General features: G+C 35.7%; 2 protein-coding genes across 10 annotated transcripts; both read left to right on the top strand.

The window, feature by feature from the left end:
* Positions 1 to 16,402: 16,402 nt before the first annotated feature.
* LOC141712460 (histone-lysine N-methyltransferase ASHR3-like) lies at positions 16,403 to 21,398 on the top strand. Of its 9 annotated transcripts, none has more exons than XM_074515408.1 (10): positions 16,430 to 16,447; positions 16,652 to 17,051; positions 17,757 to 17,924; positions 18,816 to 18,842; positions 19,003 to 19,120; positions 19,216 to 19,315; positions 19,423 to 19,516; positions 19,616 to 19,694; positions 19,871 to 20,042; positions 20,772 to 21,031. In XM_074515408.1, exons 2-10 carry the CDS (start codon positions 17,037 to 17,039, stop codon positions 20,986 to 20,988), a joined length of 990 nt encoding a protein of 329 aa, XP_074371509.1. In that variant the 5' UTR covers positions 16,430 to 16,447; positions 16,652 to 17,036; the 3' UTR covers positions 20,989 to 21,031. The 9 variants fall into 9 exon arrangements, with proteins under 9 accessions (XP_074371511.1, XP_074371509.1, XP_074371510.1 ...); XM_074515411.1 differs by lacking the exon at positions 16,430 to 16,447 and adding an exon at positions 21,038 to 21,398 and having other exon boundaries at positions 20,772 to 20,852; XM_074515410.1 differs by lacking the exon at positions 18,816 to 18,842 and having other exon boundaries at positions 16,403 to 16,447.
* A 1,033-nt stretch (positions 21,399 to 22,431) lies between these two features.
* On the top strand, positions 22,432 to 23,109 carry LOC141714359 (uncharacterized). Its single transcript, XM_074517882.1, has one exon. The coding sequence runs from the start codon at positions 22,432 to 22,434 to the stop codon at positions 23,107 to 23,109; it is 678 nt and encodes a 225-aa protein (XP_074373983.1).
* Positions 23,110 to 24,444: the final 1,335 nt, after the last annotated feature.

Below are 24,444 nucleotides of genomic sequence, written 5' to 3'. Positions count from 1 at the left end.
ATGTGAGGATGACTATGTTTCTGGAAGCTACTGATCCAGAATATCTTGACAGAATCCCTGAAGGACCTCACAAGCCAACAAAACTCGTTGTTGTAGTTGCAGGTGAAGCAGCAAAGTCTGTACCAAAGGAGAAGAGTGATTACACTGCTGAAGATATCGCATCAATTGCTAATGATGCTAAGGTACGACACTTACTACATAGTGCCATTGATAATGTAATGTCAAACATGGTAATTAACTGCAAGACTGCAAATGAGATATGGGATGCCTTGGAGACAAGGTGCCAGGGAACTGATTCGATTAAGAAGAACAGGAAGACAATACTCACTCAAGAGTATGAACACTTTGACTCAAAGCCTAATGAGTCATTGACTGATTTATATGATAGATTTGTCAAACTCTTGAATGATTTGTCACTAGTTGATAAGGAGTATGATATTGAAGATTCAAACCTTAAATTCTTGTTAGCTCTTCCTGAAAGTTGGGATTTGAAGGCAACAATAATAAGAGACAACTATAATCTTGAGGAAACAACTCTTGATGAAATTTATGGGATGCTCAAGACTCATGAACTTGAGATGGAACAAAGAAGCAAGAGGAAAGGAGGAAAGTCGAGGACAGTTGCTCTTCAGGCTGAAGAAGAATCCCCCAAGGCAGCTACCTCAAGGAAAGGCAAGGGAAAAGCGCTCATCACAAAGTCTGATACTGAGTCATCAAGTTCTGATAGTGATGATGACTCAGAAACTGAAAGCTTGCCTGAGATGGATGCTGATGAAGAGATGATGAAGTTGTGTGCTCTTATGGTGAAAGGAATCACAAGGATTGCATACAGGAAGTTCAGGAAGGGAAAGAGGTTTTCCAGGAAAGGTGCAAGTTCTGATAAGAAGAATTTCAGAAAATCTGAAGGCAAAGGAGGGAAGTCTGACAGAGGAGATCACTCAAATGTCAAATGCTACAACTGTGGTGAGAAAGGCCACATATATCCTGATTGCAATAAAATGAAGAGTGACAAAGGCAAGGCTCTTGTCACAAAGAAGAAAAGCTGGACAGACACTTCAGATTCTGAAAGTGAGGAGAACTATGCCTTGATGGCAAATGCTGATATGGCAAATGCTGATAGCAGTCCTGAAGCTGCTGAGTTAAAGGTACCTCAAACTACTTATGCCTTTCATACTGATGATATTAATGAGTTGAGAAGATATCTTAAAACTATGTTTATTAGTTATAGAGATCAAACTTTAACATGTGAAAGATTAACTTCTGAAAATCTTGCTTGTAAAAAGAGGAATGATTTTTTTAGAAAAAGAGTTAGTCTTGTTCCATCAAACTCAGAAAGATAGAGATGATGCTTTCTATGTTAGGGATGAAGTACTTAAAATGAATGAATCTCTAAAAACTGAGCCAGAAAAGGAAAGAGAGATTATCAGGACTTGGACTAACTCTGGCAGAACAACTCAGAATTTGTTAAGTAGTGGAAACTGGAAAGAGGGCTTAGGTTATGGAGATGATAAGAATGATAAAGGAACTGTAAAAATTAAGCCTATAGTTATTAAACAAAAGCCAAAGTTAAAACCTGTTAAGTTTGTAGCTGTAAAGTCTGAAACTGAAAAATCAGAAGTTAAAGAGGAATTAACTTATGACAAACTAAAACAGGAAAAGACAATTGAAGTAAACGTGGGCTTAATGACAAAGAAGCAGCTTAAGCATAAGCTGAAAGAAGTTAAGAATATAAACAAGGTAAAGTCTCCTAGGAAAAATAGGAATGGAAAGGAAGGTATAAATAAAAGCAATGATTATAAGTCTGTTCCTAATGCTCCTAGAAAAACATGTCATAACTGTGGAAGTTCTAACCATCTGGCTTCTTTTTGCAGGAAGAATAAGAACATAAACTCCTTACCTTCAAAGTCAGGATTTAAGAGTCAGTCTGTTAGATATAAGCCACAAAATCCTTGTTTTCATTGTGGTAGTTTATGGTATTCCATTTATACTTGTAAGGAATATCATAGTTTGTACTATGATTATTATCAAATAAAACCTTCTTTAAAGAAAGTTAGCATTGTTCCTTCTAGTGTAAGTTCTGATACAAAGTCTGATAGTATAAATACTGATAAGAAAAATGTTAACATAAACTCTGATGTTAAATCCGCTGCAAATGTTAACAAACTTAATAAGGCCACAGGATACAAGCAACTCTGGGTCCTTAAAACTAATCATTAGTGGTCTTTGTGATTGCAGGGCAACATGAAAAACATCCGAGTTCTGGACAGTGAATGTTCAGGACATATGACTGGAAATAAAGCCCTGCTATCAGACTTTGTGAAGAAGGCTGGCCCAAGTGTTTCTTATGGAGATGGCAACATTGGAAAAACATTGGGATATGGCAATATCAATCTTGGGAATGTCATCATTAAAGAAGTAGCTCTGGTCTCAGGACTTAAACACAATCTGCCGAGTGTTAGTCAAATCTGTGACAGAGGTTATCATGTGGATTTCATTGAAGAACACTGTGAAATTGTAAGCAAATCTACAGGAAAAGTTGTTCAGAAAGGATACAGGCATGGTAACATTTATAAAGCCAAGCTTTCAACAAGTACTGATGGGTCTGCAATCTGTCTGGTGAGTAGAGAATCAATTGAAAAAAGCTGGAATTGGCACAAGAAACTCTCTCATTTAAATTTCAACAATATAAATGAACTGGTCAAGAAAGGTCTTGTGAGAGGACTGCCAAAGTCAGTATTTGCTCCTGATGGCCTTTGTGATTCTTGTCAGAAGGCTAAACAAAGAAAATCTTCATTCAAGAGCAAGACTAAATCATCAATTCTTGAGCCTTATCACATACTACATGTTGATCTATTTGGTCCAGTGAATGTCATGTTTATTGTAAAGAAGAAATATGCTATGGTCATAGTGGATGAGTTCACCAGATACACATGGGTGTATTTCTTGCACACAAAAAATGAAAGTGCATCTATCTTGATTGATCATGTCAAGCAACTGGATAAATTGGTCAAAGATTCTGTGAAGATAATAAGAAGTGATAATGGCACTGAGTTCAAGAATTGGACAATAGAAGAGTTCTGCAAAGACCATGGAATCAAGCAGGAATTTTCTGCTCCTGGAACTCCACAACAAAATGGAGTTTTTGAGAGAAAGAATAGAACTCTAATTGCAGCTGCATGAACTATGCTTGATGAAGCAAAGCTACCAACCTATTTTTAGGCCGAAGCTGTGCAGACTTCTTGTTTTACTCAGAATGCAACACTTATTAACAAGCAAGGAAAGACACCATATGAGATGGTGAAGAAAAGAACCAAATCTGAAGTATTTTCATGTATTTGGATGCAAGTGTTTTGTTCTTAAGACTCATCCTGAACAGCTATCCAATATTTACTTAAAAGCTGATGAAGGAATTTTTGTTGGATATCCACTTTCCACAAAAGCCTTCAGAGTCTACAATTTAAGAACAAGGGTCGTCATGGAATCTATCAATGTCTCCTTTGATGATAAGAAGATTACTGGACTTGAAGATTTCAATGATCATGATCAGCTGAGATTCGAAAATGAAGACTTATATTCTGATACTGAAAATCCTAACAGTCTAAATCCTGATACTGCAAACTCTGATGGATTAAACTCTGATGTTACTGAAACTGTGGTGACTACGTCAAAGGAAGATGCACCTGTGTAGGGGGAGCATACTGAAGATATAACCACATCTCAAGAAGCATCAGAACATACAGCTGGCTCTTCAAGTTCTGATTCATCAAGTTCTGATAAGCCAAGTTCTGATAGTTCTGAAAACTTAAATTCTGAAGGATCCAACTCAGAGAGCATAGTTTCAGGGGGAGCATCAGAAAATGTTGATGAAGATAGCATGGCTCATGGAGAAAACCTTCCATCTGCAAGGAAGTGGACTAAATCTCATACACCTGAATTAATTATTGGAAATCCTGATGCAGGTGTCAGAACTAGAACATCTACTTCAAGTGAATGTCTCTATAATTTTTTTCTTTCTCAGACTGAACCAAAGAAAGTAGAAGAAGCTCTTTAAGATGCTAATTGGGTGCAAGCAATACAGGAAGAGTTAAATGAATTTGAAAGAAACAAAGTCTGGACCCTAGTGCCAAGACCAAAGAACAAATCTGTTGTTGGTACAAAGTGGGTGTTCAGAAACAAAACTGATAGTGATGGCATAATTACAAGGAATAAAGCAAGGTTAGTTGAAAAAGGATATTCTCAACATGAGGGAATTGATTATGATGAAACATTTGCACCAATTGCTTGATTGGAAGCCATAAGGATATTTTTGGCTTATGATGCTCACAAAAAGTTTACTGTCTTTCAAATGGATGTGAAAAGTGCTTTTCTCAATGGAAAATTGGAAGAGGAAGTATATGTTGAACAACCTCCAGGCTTTGTAGATCCCAAATACCCAAATCATGTCTACGGGCTTGATAAAGCACTTTATGGCCTTAAGCAAGCTCCAAGAGCATGGTATGAGACTTTAGCTCAGTTTCTTCTAGAAAGTGGATTTAACAGAGGAACTATAGACAAAACACTGTTCTACCTCAACCATGGAAAGGACTTACTTCTGGTTCAAATATATGTTGATGATATCATCTTTGGTTCTACAAATGACAGACTTTGCAAGAAGTTTGCCAAACTGATGCAGTCAAGATATCAAATGAGTATGATGGGGGAACTTAGCTATTTTCTGGGCCTTCAAGTCAAGCAGAATGAAGAAGGCACTTTTATTTGTCAAACCAAGTATACCAGAAATTTGCTAAAGAAATTTGGAATGCAAGATTGTTCAAGTGCATCCACTCCCATGGTCACTACAATAAAATTGGATAAGGATACTGGTAAATCAGTAGATATTACTGATTACAGAGGTATGATTGGCTCTATATAACTGCTAGTAGACCTGATATCATGTATGCTACCTGTCTTTGTGCAAGATTTCAAGCAGATCCAAGAGAACCTCACTTAACAGCTGTGAAAAGAATTTTCAAGTATCTTAAGGGAACAGCTGATCTGGGATTGTGGTATCCCGGAGAATCAGACTTTAAACTAATAGGTTACTTAGATACAGATTTTGCAGGTTGCAAAATTGACAGGAAGAGCACAAGTGGAAGCTACCAATTTCTTGGAGGCAGTTTGGTTTCTTGGTTTAGCACGAAACAAAAGTCAATTTCCACATCAACTGCAGAAGCAAAATACATTGCTGCAGGAAGCTGTTGTGCACAGATTCTTTGGATGAAGAATCAGTTACTAGATTATGGGTTAACATATTTTAAAATCCCTATTTACTGTGATAATCAAAGTGCTATTGCTATAACAGGTAATCCAGTTCAACACTCAATGACAAAGCACATCAGCATTATGTACCACTTCATAAGGGAACATGTGGATGAAGGTACGGTGGAATTGTATTTTGTTCCAACAGATCAACAACTAGCAGATATCTTCACCAAACCACTGTGTGAAACTACTTTTACAAGATTGGTAAATGAACTTGGAATGGTTTCAGGTTCTTTCTCTAAATCTGCTTAGCTTTTGTTCTGATGCATCAGACTTTATGATCAGTATTTATAGATATTCCTATCTTTGTGTATTATGTGCCTAATTGAAAATTGCTTAAGTACTGATTGTTGTCTGATGTGAATTTCTAAACTCTGATAATGATATAAATGTTTCTGTGACTATTCAATCCAATGAGGATAAATATGCTAGATGCTGACCTAGTAGTCTTTAATATACAAACAAATCCCATGTTAGAAGTAATTATTTATGTGGAAATCTATTGACGCAAGCAAATTCTGATATTGAGCTTAGTTAAGTTACTTTGTCTATCTTATTACTAAGTCAAAAACTAGAATAATGCTTCTCATCTGTTAAGTTCTGATGTTAGTAAATCTGATGAATGTACTAAGTGCTGATAAGCCTCACTTATCAAAACAAAAGGAAAAGAAAAAGAAATAAAAATCAGGTACTCCTTTGAGATCTAGAGTTAAAACTGTGGAAGGGAAGACCCAAGTGCATTGCTGGTATTAAGTAATATGCATCAGAAAAGCAAAACTAAATATTTTTCTTGGTGACTTTTCACACTCTATGATTACTGGAGAAATACTCTGATAATAGCATAAATTCCGATAAGCAGTCGTGACTCACTTACACTGAGAAGCCACTATAAAATGGAATTTCAAAAGATACATAAAATGAGCACAAAACAGTTGAGGTAGACTCATGCATGAACTCATTCTAAAGTAGACTTCAGAATCATGACAGGTTTTGAGCAAAGTTCTTAGTTATGCCTTATTTTTAAGATGTATTGAAGTGAATCAGACTTTAATCTTTATTTGATATTTAGCTTACTGCACACACTTTCACTCCATATGAATGATGAAAATTACTGTGGTGATAAATAATATTTTAGATGAACAGTTTATGCATCAGATTGCATAAAGTCTGAGGACAAGTTCTGATGGAAGTTCTGATGATTAAGTTCTGAAGAAATGAAATCAAAATTTGTGTGAAGAATTGCAGAAATAGGCATTCATTTTTTTAGTTAGGAAATCATGTTCTGATGACTGTTAAGTTCTAATATAAGTCTAAGTTCTGATATTACACTCTGTTTCTTTACTTGACTTATTTGTGGTTAAAATCTGAAACAGTCTTATTTAAAATCAGAATATGTTTGGGTGAGATATTAACAGTCAATACAATTTGGGTTAGTGGTACACGTCCATGCACAGTAATTTTTACTTGTTTCATGTGCGCATTAAATCCTGTTTTACACTTCCAATGGCTGTTTTTATTCTCATCAGTCTAGGGAGACGAGGTAGAATTATTTCTACCTGTAATCATTAAATTTTCCTTGCGTCTCCTGACATTCCATTGGCTATATAAACCAACACTTCATTCCAGCCAGCATATCTCTCATTTTCTCACAAACTCACTCTCGCCTTATTCTTATCACCACAAATGGCTGCATTTGGTTGGTTTTACAATTATGGTACTGAGACAGTACATGTCTTTCTCAATGGAATTCCAACTCCATACCATATCAACAACATCCCTCACAATCTCTGGATTCAATTTCCAGAGATCATTAAACGTGATCTGTTGACAGTCCGAAGAGATCTACATCTCCGTCGTCTCCGCAGCAGGAGCGAATCATTTGTCTCGCTGTTCTTTTTGTTGAGAGTAGGAAGAAGAAATAGTTTATGCTCCATGTTTCTCTTCACTGTCAGCCTTGTCTCGCTTCTAAGCTTAGGACAAAAGCTGTTGATGTTAGGATTTGTAGCTTAGGACAATCATGTACTTTTGTGATGTAATTTAAATTTCATGGAATGTATTTGCTCAATATATGAATGAAATTTTATATTTATGCAAGATTTTATCTCTGAGTCGTTTGATATTCTGATGCCTTTATAAATCCTGATTTACCCATATTCTGATGACCATTTTAACTCTGATACAAATCAAGTTCTGATTCTGACGTGTCAATATTTGCTAGTTGGTTTCTTTACGGTCATACTCTAATTGGTCATATTTTTACAGAATATTGGTCTCGCAGTGAAAATGATTTATTAAGTGGGAACAGTTTTACATTTTAAACTAAAACTGAACTACCTTAATTAATGGGATTACTTGGTAAGTATGTGATAAGTAATGATTACTGTATTCTCATGCCCATTAATTATCCTTTACTGCTGCATGTTTGACAGGTGTCCAACGGTTACTTTTTCTACCGTGTATAAGTAAAAGAGAGAAAGGATTCTAAAATCTTGTATTTACTTTAACATTTTATCTCTCTCTTTTTACTACTATTCTCTCTCATCTCCTGACGCTTTTTCATACAGACATTTTATCAAACACCTTACAGTCAACCTTATTTCTCAATTTTTCTCATGGCACCTAAGGATTTGATTATAGATGGAGCCAAGTTTGTACCCAACAACTATGCTGCAATCTTGAACCATGCTGAAGCTCCATCTGATTTGCACTTTGTGCAAGATCTTCTAGCACACAGTGAGATTGGGTATGCGTTGACCCAACCTCAAGTAATTTCAAGCCAACAAGTTCTGACGTTCTGACGGACTGGGCATTTTGATAATGGTGGTGCTACTGGTACTCCAAGCATTATTTTTGAAGTAAATGATGTTGAGCATGTGGTAACTCCTGGAGCAGTTCGTAAAGCTCTACACTTACCAGAAAGCTGCATTTTCTCAACAACGGAGGAACTATTCTACAGCAGCTCATGGCCAATTTGGGGTATGAGAAGAGTTTGGCCAAGTTTGGACAGTTGAAAAGAGCACATATCAGAATGGAATGGAGCTTTTTCTTCGACTGCATCACTAAGGCATTCTCCAATAAGTGTTCCAACTTTGATGTCATTCCAATTATGAGTCAACACATCGGGTATGCTATTATTCACCAAACTCATTTTGATTTTGCAAGAGCTGTGCTAGGTTTTATAGGGGATAGGATGACAGAAGATAGGAATGTAGTATACTTTGCTAGATTCTGTCAGCTTATATATAACTTCTGTTGTGCTGATGAACCTCAACCTACCACTGACTTATTTCCACCCTTTAAACTTGCAAAACGGGCTTTTAATGACTTGGTAAATGCTGACCTTAAGAAAAAGGTGGTTAGACCCTTACAGATACCTCAGTCTGTAAATCAGATCCTGGTAAATGCTGATCCTCAAACCTACAGATCTGTTTACCCTGATGTTCAACCCACCAACACATCCCATACACCAGAACACCCATCAGAACATACCACATATATACCTCAACCTACTCAACCCTCTATCAGAACATATATCAAACCTTCACAGATATATCAACCTTCATCATCAGCACATACTGTGAGGCCTTCATCTTCAAAGCCCAAGAGGACAAAGACTGTCCCTCAGACACCACAGAAGAGAAGAAGGATTGTTCTGAGAGATGAGTCAGACAGTGAGGAACAGGTTCCTGTGTCTGAACCTGTTGTCAAAGAAGCTGAGAAGGTCTCTTCTCAAAAGGATACTGGAATTGGGGGCTCTAAGCTTCTCAAAAGGCTTAGAAGGATGTATTCTGCTGAAACTCCCAAGAAATCTCCACCTTTAAAGAGATACAAGAAACAGAGAGCACAAAGGTACATGGCTAAGTCAGTTTCAGAGGATGAGGAAGCAGCAGCTAAGGAAGGAGATCAGGAATCTCTGATCTCACAAGAGCCAGAATTTGCTGAAGCTACTACATCTACACCTTCATTGTCATCAACTCAGGAAACTGCTCAAGATAAAGTATCTACACCACCTGTGTTTCCTGTAAATAAACCAGTATCTACTGCAGACCCAGGCACAAGTACTGAGATTGATATTCCCAACCTAATCGTGCCTGAGGTTCTCTACTTAGAAGCTCCACCATCTCCAATCAATCCATCAACAACACCAATTCCTGATGCTAATGAAATTCCAGAATTGTCTACAACACCTTCTCTGCATCTAGACATTGAAGATCAGACTATAGGTGAGCATCAGAATATGGCTGTTGATCATAACTTGGAAGCAAATCAGCACTTAGAGGATGCTGTTGATGTTGAAGCCTCAATAGCCTCTCATACTGTTCTTTTATCAGAGGATGTTGACTCTGTAAGTTCTGATGCTGCAAATGCTGATGATATGGGTGATGCTACTACAACTGCTGATGTTGATGAAGTTGGTCCTTCTGGACATGCACCTCTACAAGCTCCTTCAAAAGCTGAACTAGTTAAAAAGTTTGTTAGAGGAGATGCGCCAGTACCTTGGATTGAAACTCCTAGAGGACAGGAGTGGACTAAGGAGTGGAACACAGTTACCTTTGTTCCAAATGAAAGAATTCTTGCTGAGCACTTGGCAAAAGCTGATGAGATGCTAGTTAATGATGATTTCAAGAAACAGCTGAGAGTTATTGCATTGAGTACTAGACACCTTCAAGGTCAACACTCAACAACTCATGCTGAGGTGCATAAAATTCAAGAAGCTTTACTCAAGCAAGGAATGACTATGAAACTTGAAAAGAAAAGTTTTTTCCAACCTACCTTTGACAGAGTTGCTTACATTGAGAAAACCCAAGAGAAGCAACAATCTCAGATTGATGAAATTTTGAAAAATCAAGCTTCTCAGCAATCTGAACTCGATGAAATTCAATCCTCGGTGGAATTGATTGTCTCTCTTCTTTTACCTACTGATGCCAGAAAGGGGGAGAAAGTAATTAAGTCCAAATGCAAAACTGTTAAGACACTGAAGGGGAAGGATGATGAAAAAGATGACCAGGGAAACTCTGGAATGGGTGGAGGTCATGGTCATGGTCAAGGTAGAGGTCTCTCATCAAGAAAAGCTGGAACTACAAGTCATAGAACAAGTTCTGATACTGGGAGAAGAATAACTTCTGATACTGGTAAAAGGATAAGTTCTGATGAACTTTTGGATCTTGATGAAGAAATTTCAAGATAGTTATTTCTGAAAGAAAATCCAGGAATGGACTTCGAAAGTCTAATGGAAGAAGAAGCTAGACTTAAGTCAGAAAAAGTCAACTCCAAATCTGAAGCTTCTGTTGGTAAAAAGAAACTTCCTCCAGCTAAAGGCATTGTGATAAAAGAAAGGACAAATCCTGTGGCAACTAAGGTCAAATCACAATTACAGATAGATCCAAGGTCCAAGGGCAAAGAAAAAGTTAGTGAACCTATAAAGGTTTATGTGCCTCTTATGGATGAAGAAATTTCTGTTGAAGATGCTGATCTTACTCTGACTTCAAGGAAGATTTCTAAGACAAACTCTGACATTGCTCAAGTTGTTCAGAGTCAAGATTTAGTTAGTTCTGATATAAACATGAAGCAAGCAACCTCTGACATAACTCAAGTTGACTTGATATCAGAAGATAAATCAAAGGAAACCTCTGACATTGCTCATGTTAAATCTTCAAAGTTACTCCTACCAGGTTTCACTAAAGCCAAACAGACTCAACATTTGAAGACTGCAGCAAGTGGTTTTGAAGCAAGATTACTGGAAAGGAAGCAAGAGATAAATCTGGATTGGGTAGTGCTGATGAAAGAAGAGTGCAGAACACAACCAATGATCCAACTTCCTTAAGTGAACCAGGTGTTGGAGCAACTCCTGAAAGATTGAATCAACTAGAATCTGTACAGATGGTCTACCATACCTACTTGAAAGAACACATCTTGTTATATTTCATGACAGATGGTAGGGTTTACCATATAAGGGAAAATGCTATACCACTGAAGTATTTTGAAGAACTAGAATATGTTTTATTCTTACTTCAAGTGAATGACAGAATAACAGAAAGTGCTACAAATTATTTGAAGACTTAAATTCAGAGACAGAAAAGGCTTTATTCTATAAAGTCTGACAGCACATATCTTCCAAAGTACAGAGATCACAAGGGTGATATTGTTGATATGAAGCCTAACTCTGCTAAGATTATAACTACCTTTCTGGGTTATAAGGCTGTAGAATTCAATCTTGAGTCTGACAAGGCATATTTGATCAGACTGGATCAGCACATAAGGAAAGCTAGAATAAATGATCTCAGGGCTGCTATCTTCCAAACTGGTGAAGATACTGCAGAACTCAAAGATGCTAAAAGGAGGATGATTGATGAACTCAGATATGCTGAGAGATGTTTGTTAAAGAACTATCTCAGAACAACTCCTAACATCAAAGAGATCAGAAAGTGAAGCCAAGTCAAGATCTACAACTGCTCAAATTTTGATATATATACACACTGAAGTTGTTATCAGAAGTTAAAGTTGGTAAAGCTTTAAGGATGGTAAGTTGTAGTTATCTAGTCCATTTCTCATGCATTTGTACTTAATGTTTTTGACATCATCAAATATCTGTTAAACTTGTATATTATGCTAATTTACAAGTTGGGGGAGATTGTTAGATATATTTGATAATATCATGACTAATATGATTTATGTTTAGTTTTTAGATCTTACTTAAACAGGACAAATCAGTACTTAACTAAAATCCACACTTATACTGAAGTCAGAACTTAAGTGATCAGTACTTAAGGTTCAGGAGATATTTACCAGGAGATAATATCAGAACTTAAAGGAAACTTTCAGATAAGGAAGACGGCTGATTAAAAGGAAAGAAGATTGAGACAAACGTAAGAAGAGATATGCATGAAGAAGGAATTCTATGAAGAATGGAATACTTGGAAGAAAAGATATCTTATTGATATATTTTAGGAAGCAGAATTATATTCCATATCAATTAGTGATTATCTTGTAACTGTGTAGTATATAAACATAGACATAGGGTTTACACTATAAGTGTTATCATTATCGAGAATATTATTCATTGTAACCCTAGCAGCTCTCGTGATATTTGTTCATCACTGAGAGAGGACAGTTCCATATTGTAACAGAGTTTATTGCATTGAATAAAGTCTGTTTTCTGTTATTTGTGTTATTTGAATTCGATTTGATTGTGCTATACACTGTATTCAACCCCCTTCTACAGTGTGTGTGACCTAACATAGACTAATCTACAAGGCAATTCAACACGCGTGTATCTATGTATATTAATTTCAGATTTTTCGGGAACTATTTTTCGGACATATAGAAAACCTTTTTGGGGTGACCAGAAGTAATGTTGGGGTAGGAATTTCAAGATTTTAATTTTTTAATTATTATATTATAGCATGTTAGTGTATATATTAATTTCAACATTTTCAGAAGTCGTTGGAAGAGTCGTTGTTGGACGGGTTTTGTACTTCGGTGGTCGTATTCTTTGTTTCCGTGAGTTTATATGTGTAAATATACATCATAGTATGTTTGAAATTTATTTATTTTATTGTGGTGTAGAATGGTGGTGTTTGAGATTGATTTTGAGCAGTTGTAATTTCGGGAAAAAATCAGTTTTACAAAACCGTTATTTTAAAATATTTTCTTATGATAAAGTATTTATTTTTGGTTTAAATAATTATTTGATTAAAATGATTAATGAATTATTTTGATTAATTGACTTGTTATCGATTATTAAATTTGAAAAATGATATATTAATCGAATTATTTGTGATAATTCGATAACAATTAGACTGGTTATCCGTTTTAAATGAGACAAACGCGTCTAAACTCAGAAAATTATTTTTCTTTTAATAAAAATACTTTCAATACCAAAATTATTTTATAACAAAAATTTCGATTGATTTAAAAACACTTCTGAGTTAGATATTTTTCGAAAGGTCGAATTCGAGAACCCAGCCCCTTTCTTATCCATTCATTTCTGCAAGCAGGGAGGACCCGGAGCTAGAGTTAGGCCCCCGCCTATTCGAGGCCGGGAGGCCTCTCCCCACAAGCACCCAACCTTCATTTTGCTCTTCCTTCAGTTTTCTTTCACGAGCGCGCCACCTAGGAGCCCTACTCATATTCCAAATGCGACCTACTTTGAATACTAGTTGTTACTTTACGCTGACATTTTTTAAAAATTATTGAATAGCATGGCCTGGGGATAATCGACTAGATTTCAGTTTTAAACACACTGAGCCGCATATTTTGAAGAATTGAGTTATGTGTTACGTGCCTAATGTGTTTACGTGCTATGCGAATGGTGTGTCCATGTGGCTCTTAAATTTTCTATAATTAAATATGATTCTTATCTATTATCGTGGGGTGGGCAGACGATAAGGATAGACACATAGATTAGACAATTATATATGATCGATTGATTAAAATAATTTTTTTATGATAGATATACATAGTTCGGGGCTTTCAAGGCCAAACTGAGAGATTAAGAGTAAAGCTTGTTCATATATGAAATCGGAGATGAGTAGACTCAGAGATGAGATGGTCTAAGCAGGACATAATGAATGATGAGTAAAGATCAGATAACCTGTTATTTAGGACATAGGTAGATTAAAGTCGATCCGAGAAAGATTTATGTGGCAGATGGTTAAATATTAGATGCATGATCAATTAAGGCAAGTATTTTACCCGTATTCTAAATCCAGAATAGTTAAATGTTTTAAGTATTCCTTATTCCTGTTCTTTCATTATTAATTATTGATCTATTGAGCAAGTACCTATTATTCAGGGTTATTTTTGAACCCTTAATTATGATATTATAACCAAAATGGTTTATCATCAAATACTCTACGGACTGGATGGTTACGAAAAGAGCCAGTAATGGACTATACCCTATGATTTATTAGGCCAAAGTGTGTCTGGGTACCCGATACAATGGTAGGTCAATGCGGATGGGCATGGATCTAACTGTATTCCGACTGACCAGCGGAGTATAGTACATATGTTGGTTTTAGTGTTCAGTCTAATTTATTGTTAATCGCCTTAACGACATTCCTTCTTTGAAGGTTTCATGATTACAAAACCGAACAAGTAATTGATTCAGGAGATGAATGAGTGAATTGTTCGTAGTTCTTTTCCAGAAAAATGTGATCTAGGAGGCCGATAAGGGCTGATGTTTTATTCGCTCATTTATTTAAATGAATAAAGATGTTTATAAAATTATTCAAAAAAATTATTTCCGGTGATTTTTTTATATTGATACCTAGAAACCAAATTATAGTACTTGCTGAGCATTCTCGACTCACCGCTTTGTCATTTTATTATCCTTTCAGTGATATTGAGCATTACTATAAGTAGATCACCATAAGCAGCGCTCTAGAAAGAACCCAAATTCAAATATTCGGATATCTCAGAGCCTATAAGACGAGAAAGTTGGTCAAAAGGTAATAAAGTTTGAGTTAGTTGTTATAAAAATTTAGAGGTTTAGATTCTTGTTCCATACCATAAACTGTAATCGATCCGGATTTGAGGGGTCATCTGTATATTTATGTTAATAAATCGATTTATATTTCTTACAGTTGTTTAGTGACCAATCCTTACCATGAATTTAGAGCTGTCACGAAAAATGGGGATTTTAATAGTACATCATCGATCGTGGAATATAGTGGTGATTGTGTTTATCCATAAAAAATAATTCATAAGATGAAGAATGTTAGGATTATCTTCGGAATCAATCCATGCTTCAGAGGTGATACTCTTTGTAGTGTTACTCTGGCTATCTTCTAAAGCATTGTTAAGGGCCGGGATGAGATATCCTCGATCATTTTTTCCCTCACCCCTTATTATTTAGCGGTTACAGACTTAAAATGACAGTTATCACCATAATTAGATTTCAAGATTTGACACTCTAATTCGGTTAACATGGATTTTTATTAAGTGGTCAAATTTGAAATGGTAATGTAAGTTCTATCATCAAGATTTCAATCAAAAACCGGTAATTTTCAATTCATTTGCCAATTCATGTGTACTAGATTTAAAATGGTTGTTGCGATTGATGTGGTTGAGAATAGTCGAGAAAGTCGTGCATCGTGGCGGCGCCATATTTTGTTAAATCACTTAACTGATATTTATCTTATTTCAGCTTATCAATATTAAGTTTTAATCATTAAAATGGTTCTCTATAATGAATAACGTCCTCGTTAAATATGATTTTTCTCATCGAGACGTTCCCCGCTGAAACCGAAACCCCGACATTAACATGTATCATGGATATTTTATAATAGTAATTTTTACTATACTATTATAAGCATAACACCCTCTATTTGATAATTGTTGGTCGGTTGTTCGGTACAGTTGTTTGGTACGACAAATAACAAGTGTCAAATTTAAAGTCAGATAGATGGGAACCGTTGGATGCAATATTAATTAATATTATATTAATATTTAAACTGTTCTCATGGATTCAGAGTTCGAACCCCGTCAACAACTTATTATATTTAAACTTTTATATTTTTTATTTTAAGAATTTCTACAGGTTCAGGACTCGAGTCCTGTGAATTGGAAGCACCGCCTCCGATTCCCGATTCAAAGTCCCAAGAAACGGTGTCGTCACAACAAAAAGACTACTACTATCGGAGAAGAGGATAACGCTGTTCTTCCCTTACTAGGTCCACATAAATTGGTAATGTATCATTTTTTCTGTCCTCTATTTGTTTACATCATGTCTGTTTTCGACATTTTATTCTTGTAAATTAAGTATTTTTTTTATTATTATTGAATAGCAGAGAATTGGTAATGTTTATTTTGGGGTAATTTTGAAGGCCCTTTTGTGTTGCAAGTGTTTGTGTAATTTCTGTTGTAACAAATAGAATAGGAAGAACGGGGATTCATCGATAGCTTAGTGCTAGAAAGGTACTTTTTTTTTTCTTACTTAAAAAAAGGTCATGGATTTGAAGTATTCTGGACCCTTAAGGGGTAGGATATCTCTTCAACAATCCCACTTGTTTTACCAAATAAAAACCTATTTGCATTTTAATGATTGTAATTCATAATCATTTCGTGATAGATTACAGAAGATTCGCTCAAGTATGTTTATCAAAAAAAGAACCTAGTAATTCAGCGATAACCTAGTGCTAGAAAGGTATTTCTTTCTTTCTTATGTAGAACGTCACGGGTTTGGACTTTTTTAAGGGTATGAGGGCAAGAAATCTGTTTAACAATCCCACTTGTTTTACCAATAAAAAATCTCTTTACAATTTAATGATTCTAATTCGTAATCAGTTTCGTGATAGATTACAGAAGATTCGCTCATTTAATTTTCTCAATTACATTTTTTTCCTAAAAGGAGAACAAGGTACAAGGACTGGCAAGTCTTACTTCCACATCTCTAGATGAGGACGATTGAAGCATATTTTGGTTGAAAGAACTAAGGAACCAGGGAGGGAAACTCTATTCAATTTGTAAACAAATGTTGAATTTAGATAACCTTGCTAATGAATCATGCTAGTTTTGTTTTTTTACGTTTACATATGAAGCATAAATTACTTTCTGCTTGAAGCAGACAAACGGTTCCACTTACTATTTGACATCCATTTCAGGTTGTGTGTCGTATTTGCCAGAAATTGGTCCATCCCGGGACAGGAATTTTATGCTCTGCAAGTGGTTGTGAAGCTGTATATCATTTAATTTGTTCAAAGCGAAGACTTGAAGTTTCATCATCACAACAATTTATGTGTCCTCAGCATGTAAGTCATGTAGCTTTGTATTCAATGGTCCTAATAACATTCTATGTTATGACAATATATGTAGTTGTGGACCAACAACTCAACATGGGTAGAGGAGTATGTCATCAATGGACTAAGTATGTGGTGAAATTATTATATATATTTATTTTGTTTAGGTAAAGGTCAATCACTGTAAATTAAATGCATACGCACCCATGCCTTATCGCCTGTACTGAGGTTTGAAACCTTGACCTCCTACACGGTGTTCCCAAATCTAGCAAACAAAAGTTTAAAAAGTGAGTAAATATCTCTTCTCTCCCAATCTTTCCAAAAAAGGGAAGAATATTTTGGAGACAAATTTACAGAGAGATTCTTCTTAGTTCTTTAGGTTTCTTTTCCTTTTCTTCCAAAAAAATTATTCAGGAACAAGCTGTGGAAATAAATTTTCAATACAAGGATTAGTGGATTCAAGAAACTCTTTGGAGCATTTCATCTTTGTAAAGAGTAATGGAATAAAATTTATGAAAAACTTTAGCTCTTATTATAAGTAGTTTTCGAAAGAATTTCTTCTTAATATATTGCTGCTCTTGGTGGAATAAGTTTAATTTTTAAAGCGATATCTTTAGTTGGATTTCCATGTAGCTTCTCTTTGAGTATTAGTATACGCAGTTTTGTATTTGCTGTTCACTGTCTACAATAGTATAAATGACACATTTTCTTCTATAGGCTTGCTTTTTCTGCAAACGAAAGTTCCAGCTGTTGCGATGTGTAAAGTGCGAGTTAGCGTGGCATGCAAAATGTTCACCATCCTCGGAGCATGTTATGCATTTACAGGACCAACCTGGGCAAGCCATATGCTGGAAACACCCTACTGATTGGCATCAGGAGAACAAGGTCAATGTCTTATCAGGAATTTCACATACTAAATATCAATGGATCTTTGGAATCTCATCATAATTTGCTTATTTTCTTTAAAATGATATGGCGTATCATCTGTTACTATCTGAGTATGTTCTGAGCACTCACAAGGAATATGCATCTGAATCGTTTTTCTTGTATCATTAAGCTTGAAAGTTCAAATGAATGATTCATGCCATCTGTTTCTTTTCTTATTACGTTTTATTTCGTTGGTTTGAAAGATAATCCCTATCCTCTTTGTACCTTTTCCTTTTCTTAAAATTTCCACTTGTAAAGTTTTTGATTCTTTGATCTAGGAGAGATACCAGAGTAAATTGTTATGTTAGTTGTGCAGGACTTTTAGAATTGCTTGCTTGTTGTAATTTGTAAAAGGCCTTAAGCATGGAACTACCCCTTTAGAAGTTAAACCTTTACTACTGATCAAACTTTTCCGGTAAAGAATCTTATGTTACCAAGTAAGGGCATATGTCGCATGCTGTAACTATATGGTTGAGGTTCTTGTTTATTTTCACATGCGTTCACCTTCCCTTTTCACCTTCCCTTTTCCCTTCTCTCTTCTCTTATGCATATTGCGAATGATATAATTAGGGTGATATGCGATCTAGGATATGTGGCTCTTTGTGTAGTTAAAAGATCCTTGGATACTTTATCAGACTAAGCATCTTGAATGTGACACTGTATTGATATTAATAGTAATATATTGTCATACACTGTCTGCTACATTATGCGATGAAATTAGTGCATGCAGTTTACAGAAAGTATCAATTCCATTGGACAGGGTATTCTATAAGAGAAGCTTAATTTTGCTTTAGTAAATCATTCTTTCTTTTCCAAAAGTTTGACTAAGTTGTTTTTGTTCGAGAGCAGCTTGCAGTGCCAATGAACAGTGTTGAGGTAACTTCCTCTTTTGAAATTACATGAAATGCATTTTCTTCAAAATTTGTATATGTATAATGAATATGCATTACAGAGAAACTGAGAAAGCATTCAAGTTTCTAATGTTGTCTATTAAATTTCAATAGAATCAGGGCTGACCTATATATCCTGTTCTTAGGAACTATTCTGTCGCTTAGCACTACCATATGTTCCAGAAGAGTTTGTTATTGATAAAACTTGGAAAGACGCTATTGTGACAGAAATGGAGCCACCTCCTTATGTTCACATCAAACGCAGTATCCTTGTTTGCCTTATTATACTTATTTTTTCCTGAAAATTTTGTGTTTATTATTTGTATTTATAAATGACCAGTGGTCCTCAACTGTATTAGATATCTACCTTGTCAAGAATAAAAAATGTGATGCGGGTGATGCTGATACTGGATGTACAACTTGTGTTTCTTCTCATTGCTCCGATAATTGTGCCTGCGGGTACTTCTATTGCACATGTATCTAACAGGGTTTTATGCGGTTCTGTTTTAACTAGAAGTTGTGAGATGTGTCTTGTTTATGACTAGTGTTTAAACATGCTCTGATAGGGGTCAAAGTGTAAGCTGCTCAAAATCCTGTCGTTGCTCGGAGACGTGCACTAACAGACCATTTCGAAAGGAAAAAAAGATTAAAGTTGTAAAGGTAGAGTTTATTTGTTTCTAAACTTCTATGCACCGACTTTTATCTTTTAATAGCTGTTTAAACTTGAATATTTCCATCTTTAACTATTATTATTTTCAGACAGAAAATTGTGGTTGGGGCGTAGAGGCTGCTGAATTTGTGAGTAAAGGTGATTTCATCATCGAGTATGTTGGAGAAGGTAATGTCCTTAACGAATTATCACTTCAGGTTTGTCTGTACATAAGCGATCATAGTAAATATTTTACTCTTAAGACAGTGTACAGTCCAGTTTACTTGAGACTTTCAATCGGTCATGTTTTATTCTTTCCATAGCTTTTTTGTATGATTATTGTTTCATACTCTATTCTGTTTCAGTTATTAGTGATGTTATGTGCGAACAACGGTTGTGGGACATGAAGCACATGGGCACTCAGAACTTTTACCTAGTTGAAGTTGAGAAAGACTTGACAATCAATTCGACTTTCAAGGGGAACTCCTCCAGATTTTTGAACCACAGTTGTAATCCCAACTGTAAACTGGAGAAATGGTCAGTATGCTAATCAGACAAGTGTCTCCTTATTGATGCTGTGTCTTGAGTGTGTTGTTGAATCAGTTAAGAACCCAAAGTGTGGCTTGTTTATAATCCACGGAGAACCAAAAAGTTATATAGTATACCAGCCACCTCAGCCCGCTATGCATATATCTAGGAATAAGACATGTGTGAGAAAGTTATGATCTTGGTTACCATCACAAATACGTTCTTATTTTAATTTTTAAGATGAGATTTAACCAGTCAACACAAGTTGCCTTGTAACCTTAAGATTGCGGATATTTATTATCATGGATGCAGAGAGGAGTATGTATATTCTCTTGTTCACCAAAGTATAGTTTTACAATTGAATAATACTGTACTAATCAAGTCATCCTATAGATTAAGTTGATTGTTGTGACATTGCAAGGCGTGACTATTTAATAAGTAAATTTCGCATGGAATCCCCCTCTCTGTGGTTTGATGTCATTAACGGTTTTCATGTATTGTCTTTGTTATATATGTTGTACTCTTTAATCATATATGCATTTTTATAACTTGCTGGTATCTTTCCTTCTGTACTCTTTGTGTATGCAAGGTAACATTATGTCACTGCACAAGATGCCATGTTGCTAGGCCGGGGTCATTGTGTTACTGTCAGGATGTTTAGATTAATCGGATCTTTTTGCTACTTTCTTTTGGTGAAGGGCGCTTGTCTAAACACACTCTCTCTGGTTGTTTTTGCAGGCAACTGGATGGGGAAACTCGTATTGGTATTTTTGCTGCTAGGTCTATTAAAGCTGGGGAGCCGTTGACATATGATTATAAGTATGACCTTCAAGTGCTTCATTTTTGCATAATTTATGTATACCTTCAAGTGCTTCACTTTTACACAATTACCTACTATCTGAATGGTTATCGATATTCACATTATACTTTGTCAGAAACCTTTATCATGCTGTAATACTATCACTCTAGCTGCCTGCCTGATTTTTATGGTATATGTATTGCAGATTTATTCAATATAGAGCTGAGGTCAATTGTCAATGTGGCGCACCCAATTGTTGTGGCAGTCTTGGCGCACCTAATTCAGGATGATCAAGATCATAACAGCTTATACTGAAGCATATAAGCTGTGGAGCCTGATTTCAATGAGCAGATCGTCATATTCTAATACTTGTTTCTTACTCTTCATGTAGTCCAATATTAGTCCTGTTGTCCAACTATATTTTAAGGTTTTTTAGCGGACTATTATACCAACATAGTTAACGAGTCACATTAATAAATGTAATTAGGTCAAATAAAATTGTTAATCAATGCAATCATGTTTACTGATATTGGAAATCAAAGGTACTAATATACCAATTTGTAATTTATTGGCAATTTAATAAATTGGTCAAATAATCTTGACCGATATCAGTAATATATCATTAATATAAAAACTGACCATTTTTTATAACAATGCGTGTAATTAATAAATAAACCGTTCTTTTAATCTTAAAATTGAAACCAAATTAATGAATAGGAGTAAAATAAGATCTCGTCATTTGATTTATTTTGCACATATTCACAACAAAAGAAATCAAAATTTTAGAATTTTGATGTATTTAATGTAACAAAATTATCATGAAGAGTAAAATTTTAAATATTATTTAACTAAGTCAATAAAACTTGGACTCCATTAACATATATCTATTAATTATATCCTATATATAATTAGTATAAAAGAGTTAAAATGGTATGATTAGATGGTTTGGTTTAATAAGGTCATTTAAGAAATAAAGCTATCTATCCACTTTTTTCTGAGAAACAACTCAGCTTTGCAACGCCTTGATCAGCCACATCCGATGGAAATGCTCTACATTCAACAACACTACACTGTAAAACCGTCAAAAGAATAACCAGAACCAACACTAAGCACAGACTATGCCAATGTTTTTGCCATTTTCGTTTCTCTTCTGTATCGTTAATTGTAATCCTCTGCGCTATATCTAACAAAATGTACATAAATTAAAAGTACCCTATAATATTAGATTATACTATTTGGTTACCATCACCGAAAACCTACAAGAAAGAAAACAAGTTGAGTGTAAAGTAGAAATGAAATTACGGAATATGTCCATCTACATGCATGAGAACTGAAATATAAAATAACTTAATAATTCTTTTCACAATATTGTAGCTCAAATAGAAAAAGTTTTTGAAATAAGTACGAAGAGCCGGTCAATCAGTCAAGGAGAAGATGAGCTTAAACAGTTATACATATCAAAAGATGTGATCCTAAAACTTGAATTTTAAAAAATATTTGCGAAAAAACGTGGGTACTAGATTCTCTCCATGTTTTTGTGAGAGGGCTGTGATTTTCTCTTCACTCCTTGTAAAAGTAGTGTGAGAGGCGAGTTTCGCAATGGCAAACAACGTAGATTTGAATCAGTTAATGGAGAATCTGGATATCACAAATGCGGAAGAGGAAGAACTGGTGTTCGATGAGGATGTTGAGGAGTCTGGGAATAGATTTGAGTTGTGTTTGGTGGGTAAATTCTTAACGGAGAAGAATCTGAATGTACGAGTAATGAAGTCTAAATTAGCGGACATCTGGAGGCCAGCTATGGGTATCAGTATTAAGACTTTAACGGAGGGGTTGTACTTGTTTCAATTTTTTCATAAGGATGATATGCAGTGGATGATGAATAACGGCCCATGGTCATTTGACAATGCTATTCTAGTCACAAACACGATCCCAACAGGGGAGGATCCAACGAAGGTACCACTGAATGAAGCCGAGTTTTGGGTGCAGATATATGACCTTCCAACCAGTTTCATGACGGAAGCCGTACGACGACAGCTGGGGAATTTTTTTGGAAAGTTTGTGTCATATGATAGTACTAATAATACGAGCATATGGAGAGAGTATATGAGACTGAAAATTAGGTTGGATATTAGGTTGCCATTGAAGAGGAGGAAGAAAATCTGTAGGAGAGATAGAACGGAGTTTATAGTCACATGCAAGTATGAAAAGCTGGGTGATTTTTCTTTAGATGTGGTGTTCTTTCTCATACAGAACGATCATGTAAGAAAAGGATGAATGCTGATTTGGAGGAGGAGGTTAAAGGATGGGGTGGTTGGCTCCGAGCACCACCGCGTAGGGGAGCGGTACAAGGGCGGAGCAAGTGGCTGCGAGAAGAAAACTCAGATGATTGGGGCGGGATTTCAGGAAAGGATAAGCATCAAAATATTCAAAATTATGATGTAACGAAATCAGGGGGATCTCAGCGAGGGGGAAGGAACGGATTAGCAGATAATATGGGTTTAGATAATTCTGGCATTATTATAGGAGGGCAAAAGGAGGGAAATCAGGTTTTAACTCAACCTAATGGGCCTGGGTCTGAAGAGCTAGATGGGCTGATTGTTGAGGATAGAAAAAGACAAAGGACTGGTCCAACAGTGACTATGGACCTGGATAAGGATTACAACATGAAATTAACAGATTCTGGGCTTTCTAATGTGGATTGCACTGAATCTTCTTCTTCTGTATTGGCTAAGCTTGCAATGCAAGCTAGACAGGAACAATGAATTGCTTAAGTTGGAACTGTAGGGGACTAGGGAAAGCCCGTACAGTTCGAGTTCTATGTAATCTTGTAAAAGATTGCAATCCCGATGTGTTATTTTTAATGAAAACGATTTCGGTAGCTAGTAAATTAGAAGAGTTACGGATAAAGATGGGTTTTGCTAATTGTTTTTCAGTAGATCGTATTGGTCGGAGTGGAGGATTGGCAGTTTTATGGCATAATAGAGCAGAGTGTAATATCTCTGGGTATTCCCAGAATCATGTGGATGTTATCTTTAATGAGAATAATGTGCCAAAATGGAGGATGTATTGTTTCTATGGTATGCCAGAGAGAACCAGAAGAAAGCAATCCTGGGAGTTAATTTATAAGCTTTCTACGGTGTCGACTCTTCCCTGGTGTATAATGGGAGATTTTAACGATCTTCTATACCCAACGGATAAGGAAGGTACTCATCCGCACCCTAATTATCTTATGAATGGTTTTTGCAATGCTCTGGAGATGAGTTCACTGTCAGAGATTGATCTGAGTGGGGGTCGTTTTACTTGGGAGAAAGGTCGAGGAACGAATGCATGGGTTAAGGAGCGTCTAGATCGAGGGTTTATAAATGCTAATTTGTGGAGTTTGTTTCCCCTGTGTAATTTAAAAGTTGTTGCAACAGTAGTTTCAGATCATGAAGCTATTTTCCTTCAACTGGTAGAAGCCACGGTGTCGAAGAAAACCTTTAGGTTTAAATTCGAAAATACTTGGCTTAAGGAGCCTTCATTTATTTCAGATGTGAGAAATTGTTGGGAAAATCTGCCTATGTCTCATTTGATGATTAAGTTGATGTCAGTATCTCGCTTTATGGAGAA

Source organism: Apium graveolens, chromosome 3, assembly GCF_009905375.1.
Source record: "Apium graveolens cultivar Ventura chromosome 3, ASM990537v1, whole genome shotgun sequence".
Lineage (NCBI taxonomy): Eukaryota > Viridiplantae > Streptophyta > Magnoliopsida > Apiales > Apiaceae > Apium > Apium graveolens.
This window is presented reverse-complemented; position numbering and strand designations above follow the sequence as displayed.

Coding starts and splice junctions, on each gene's coding strand:
- LOC141712460 (XM_074515408.1), top strand. Junction 19,695..19,870: donor CATCGAGTATGTTGGAGAAG/GTAATGTCCTTA, acceptor ATTCTGTTTCAG/TTATTAGTGATGTTATGTGC. Junction 20,043..20,771: donor AACTGTAAACTGGAGAAATG/GTCAGTATGCTA, acceptor TTGTTTTTGCAG/GCAACTGGATGGGGAAACTC.
- LOC141714359 (XM_074517882.1), top strand. CDS start 22,432: ATGGCAAACAACGTAGATTTGAATCAGTTAATGGAGAATCTGGATATC.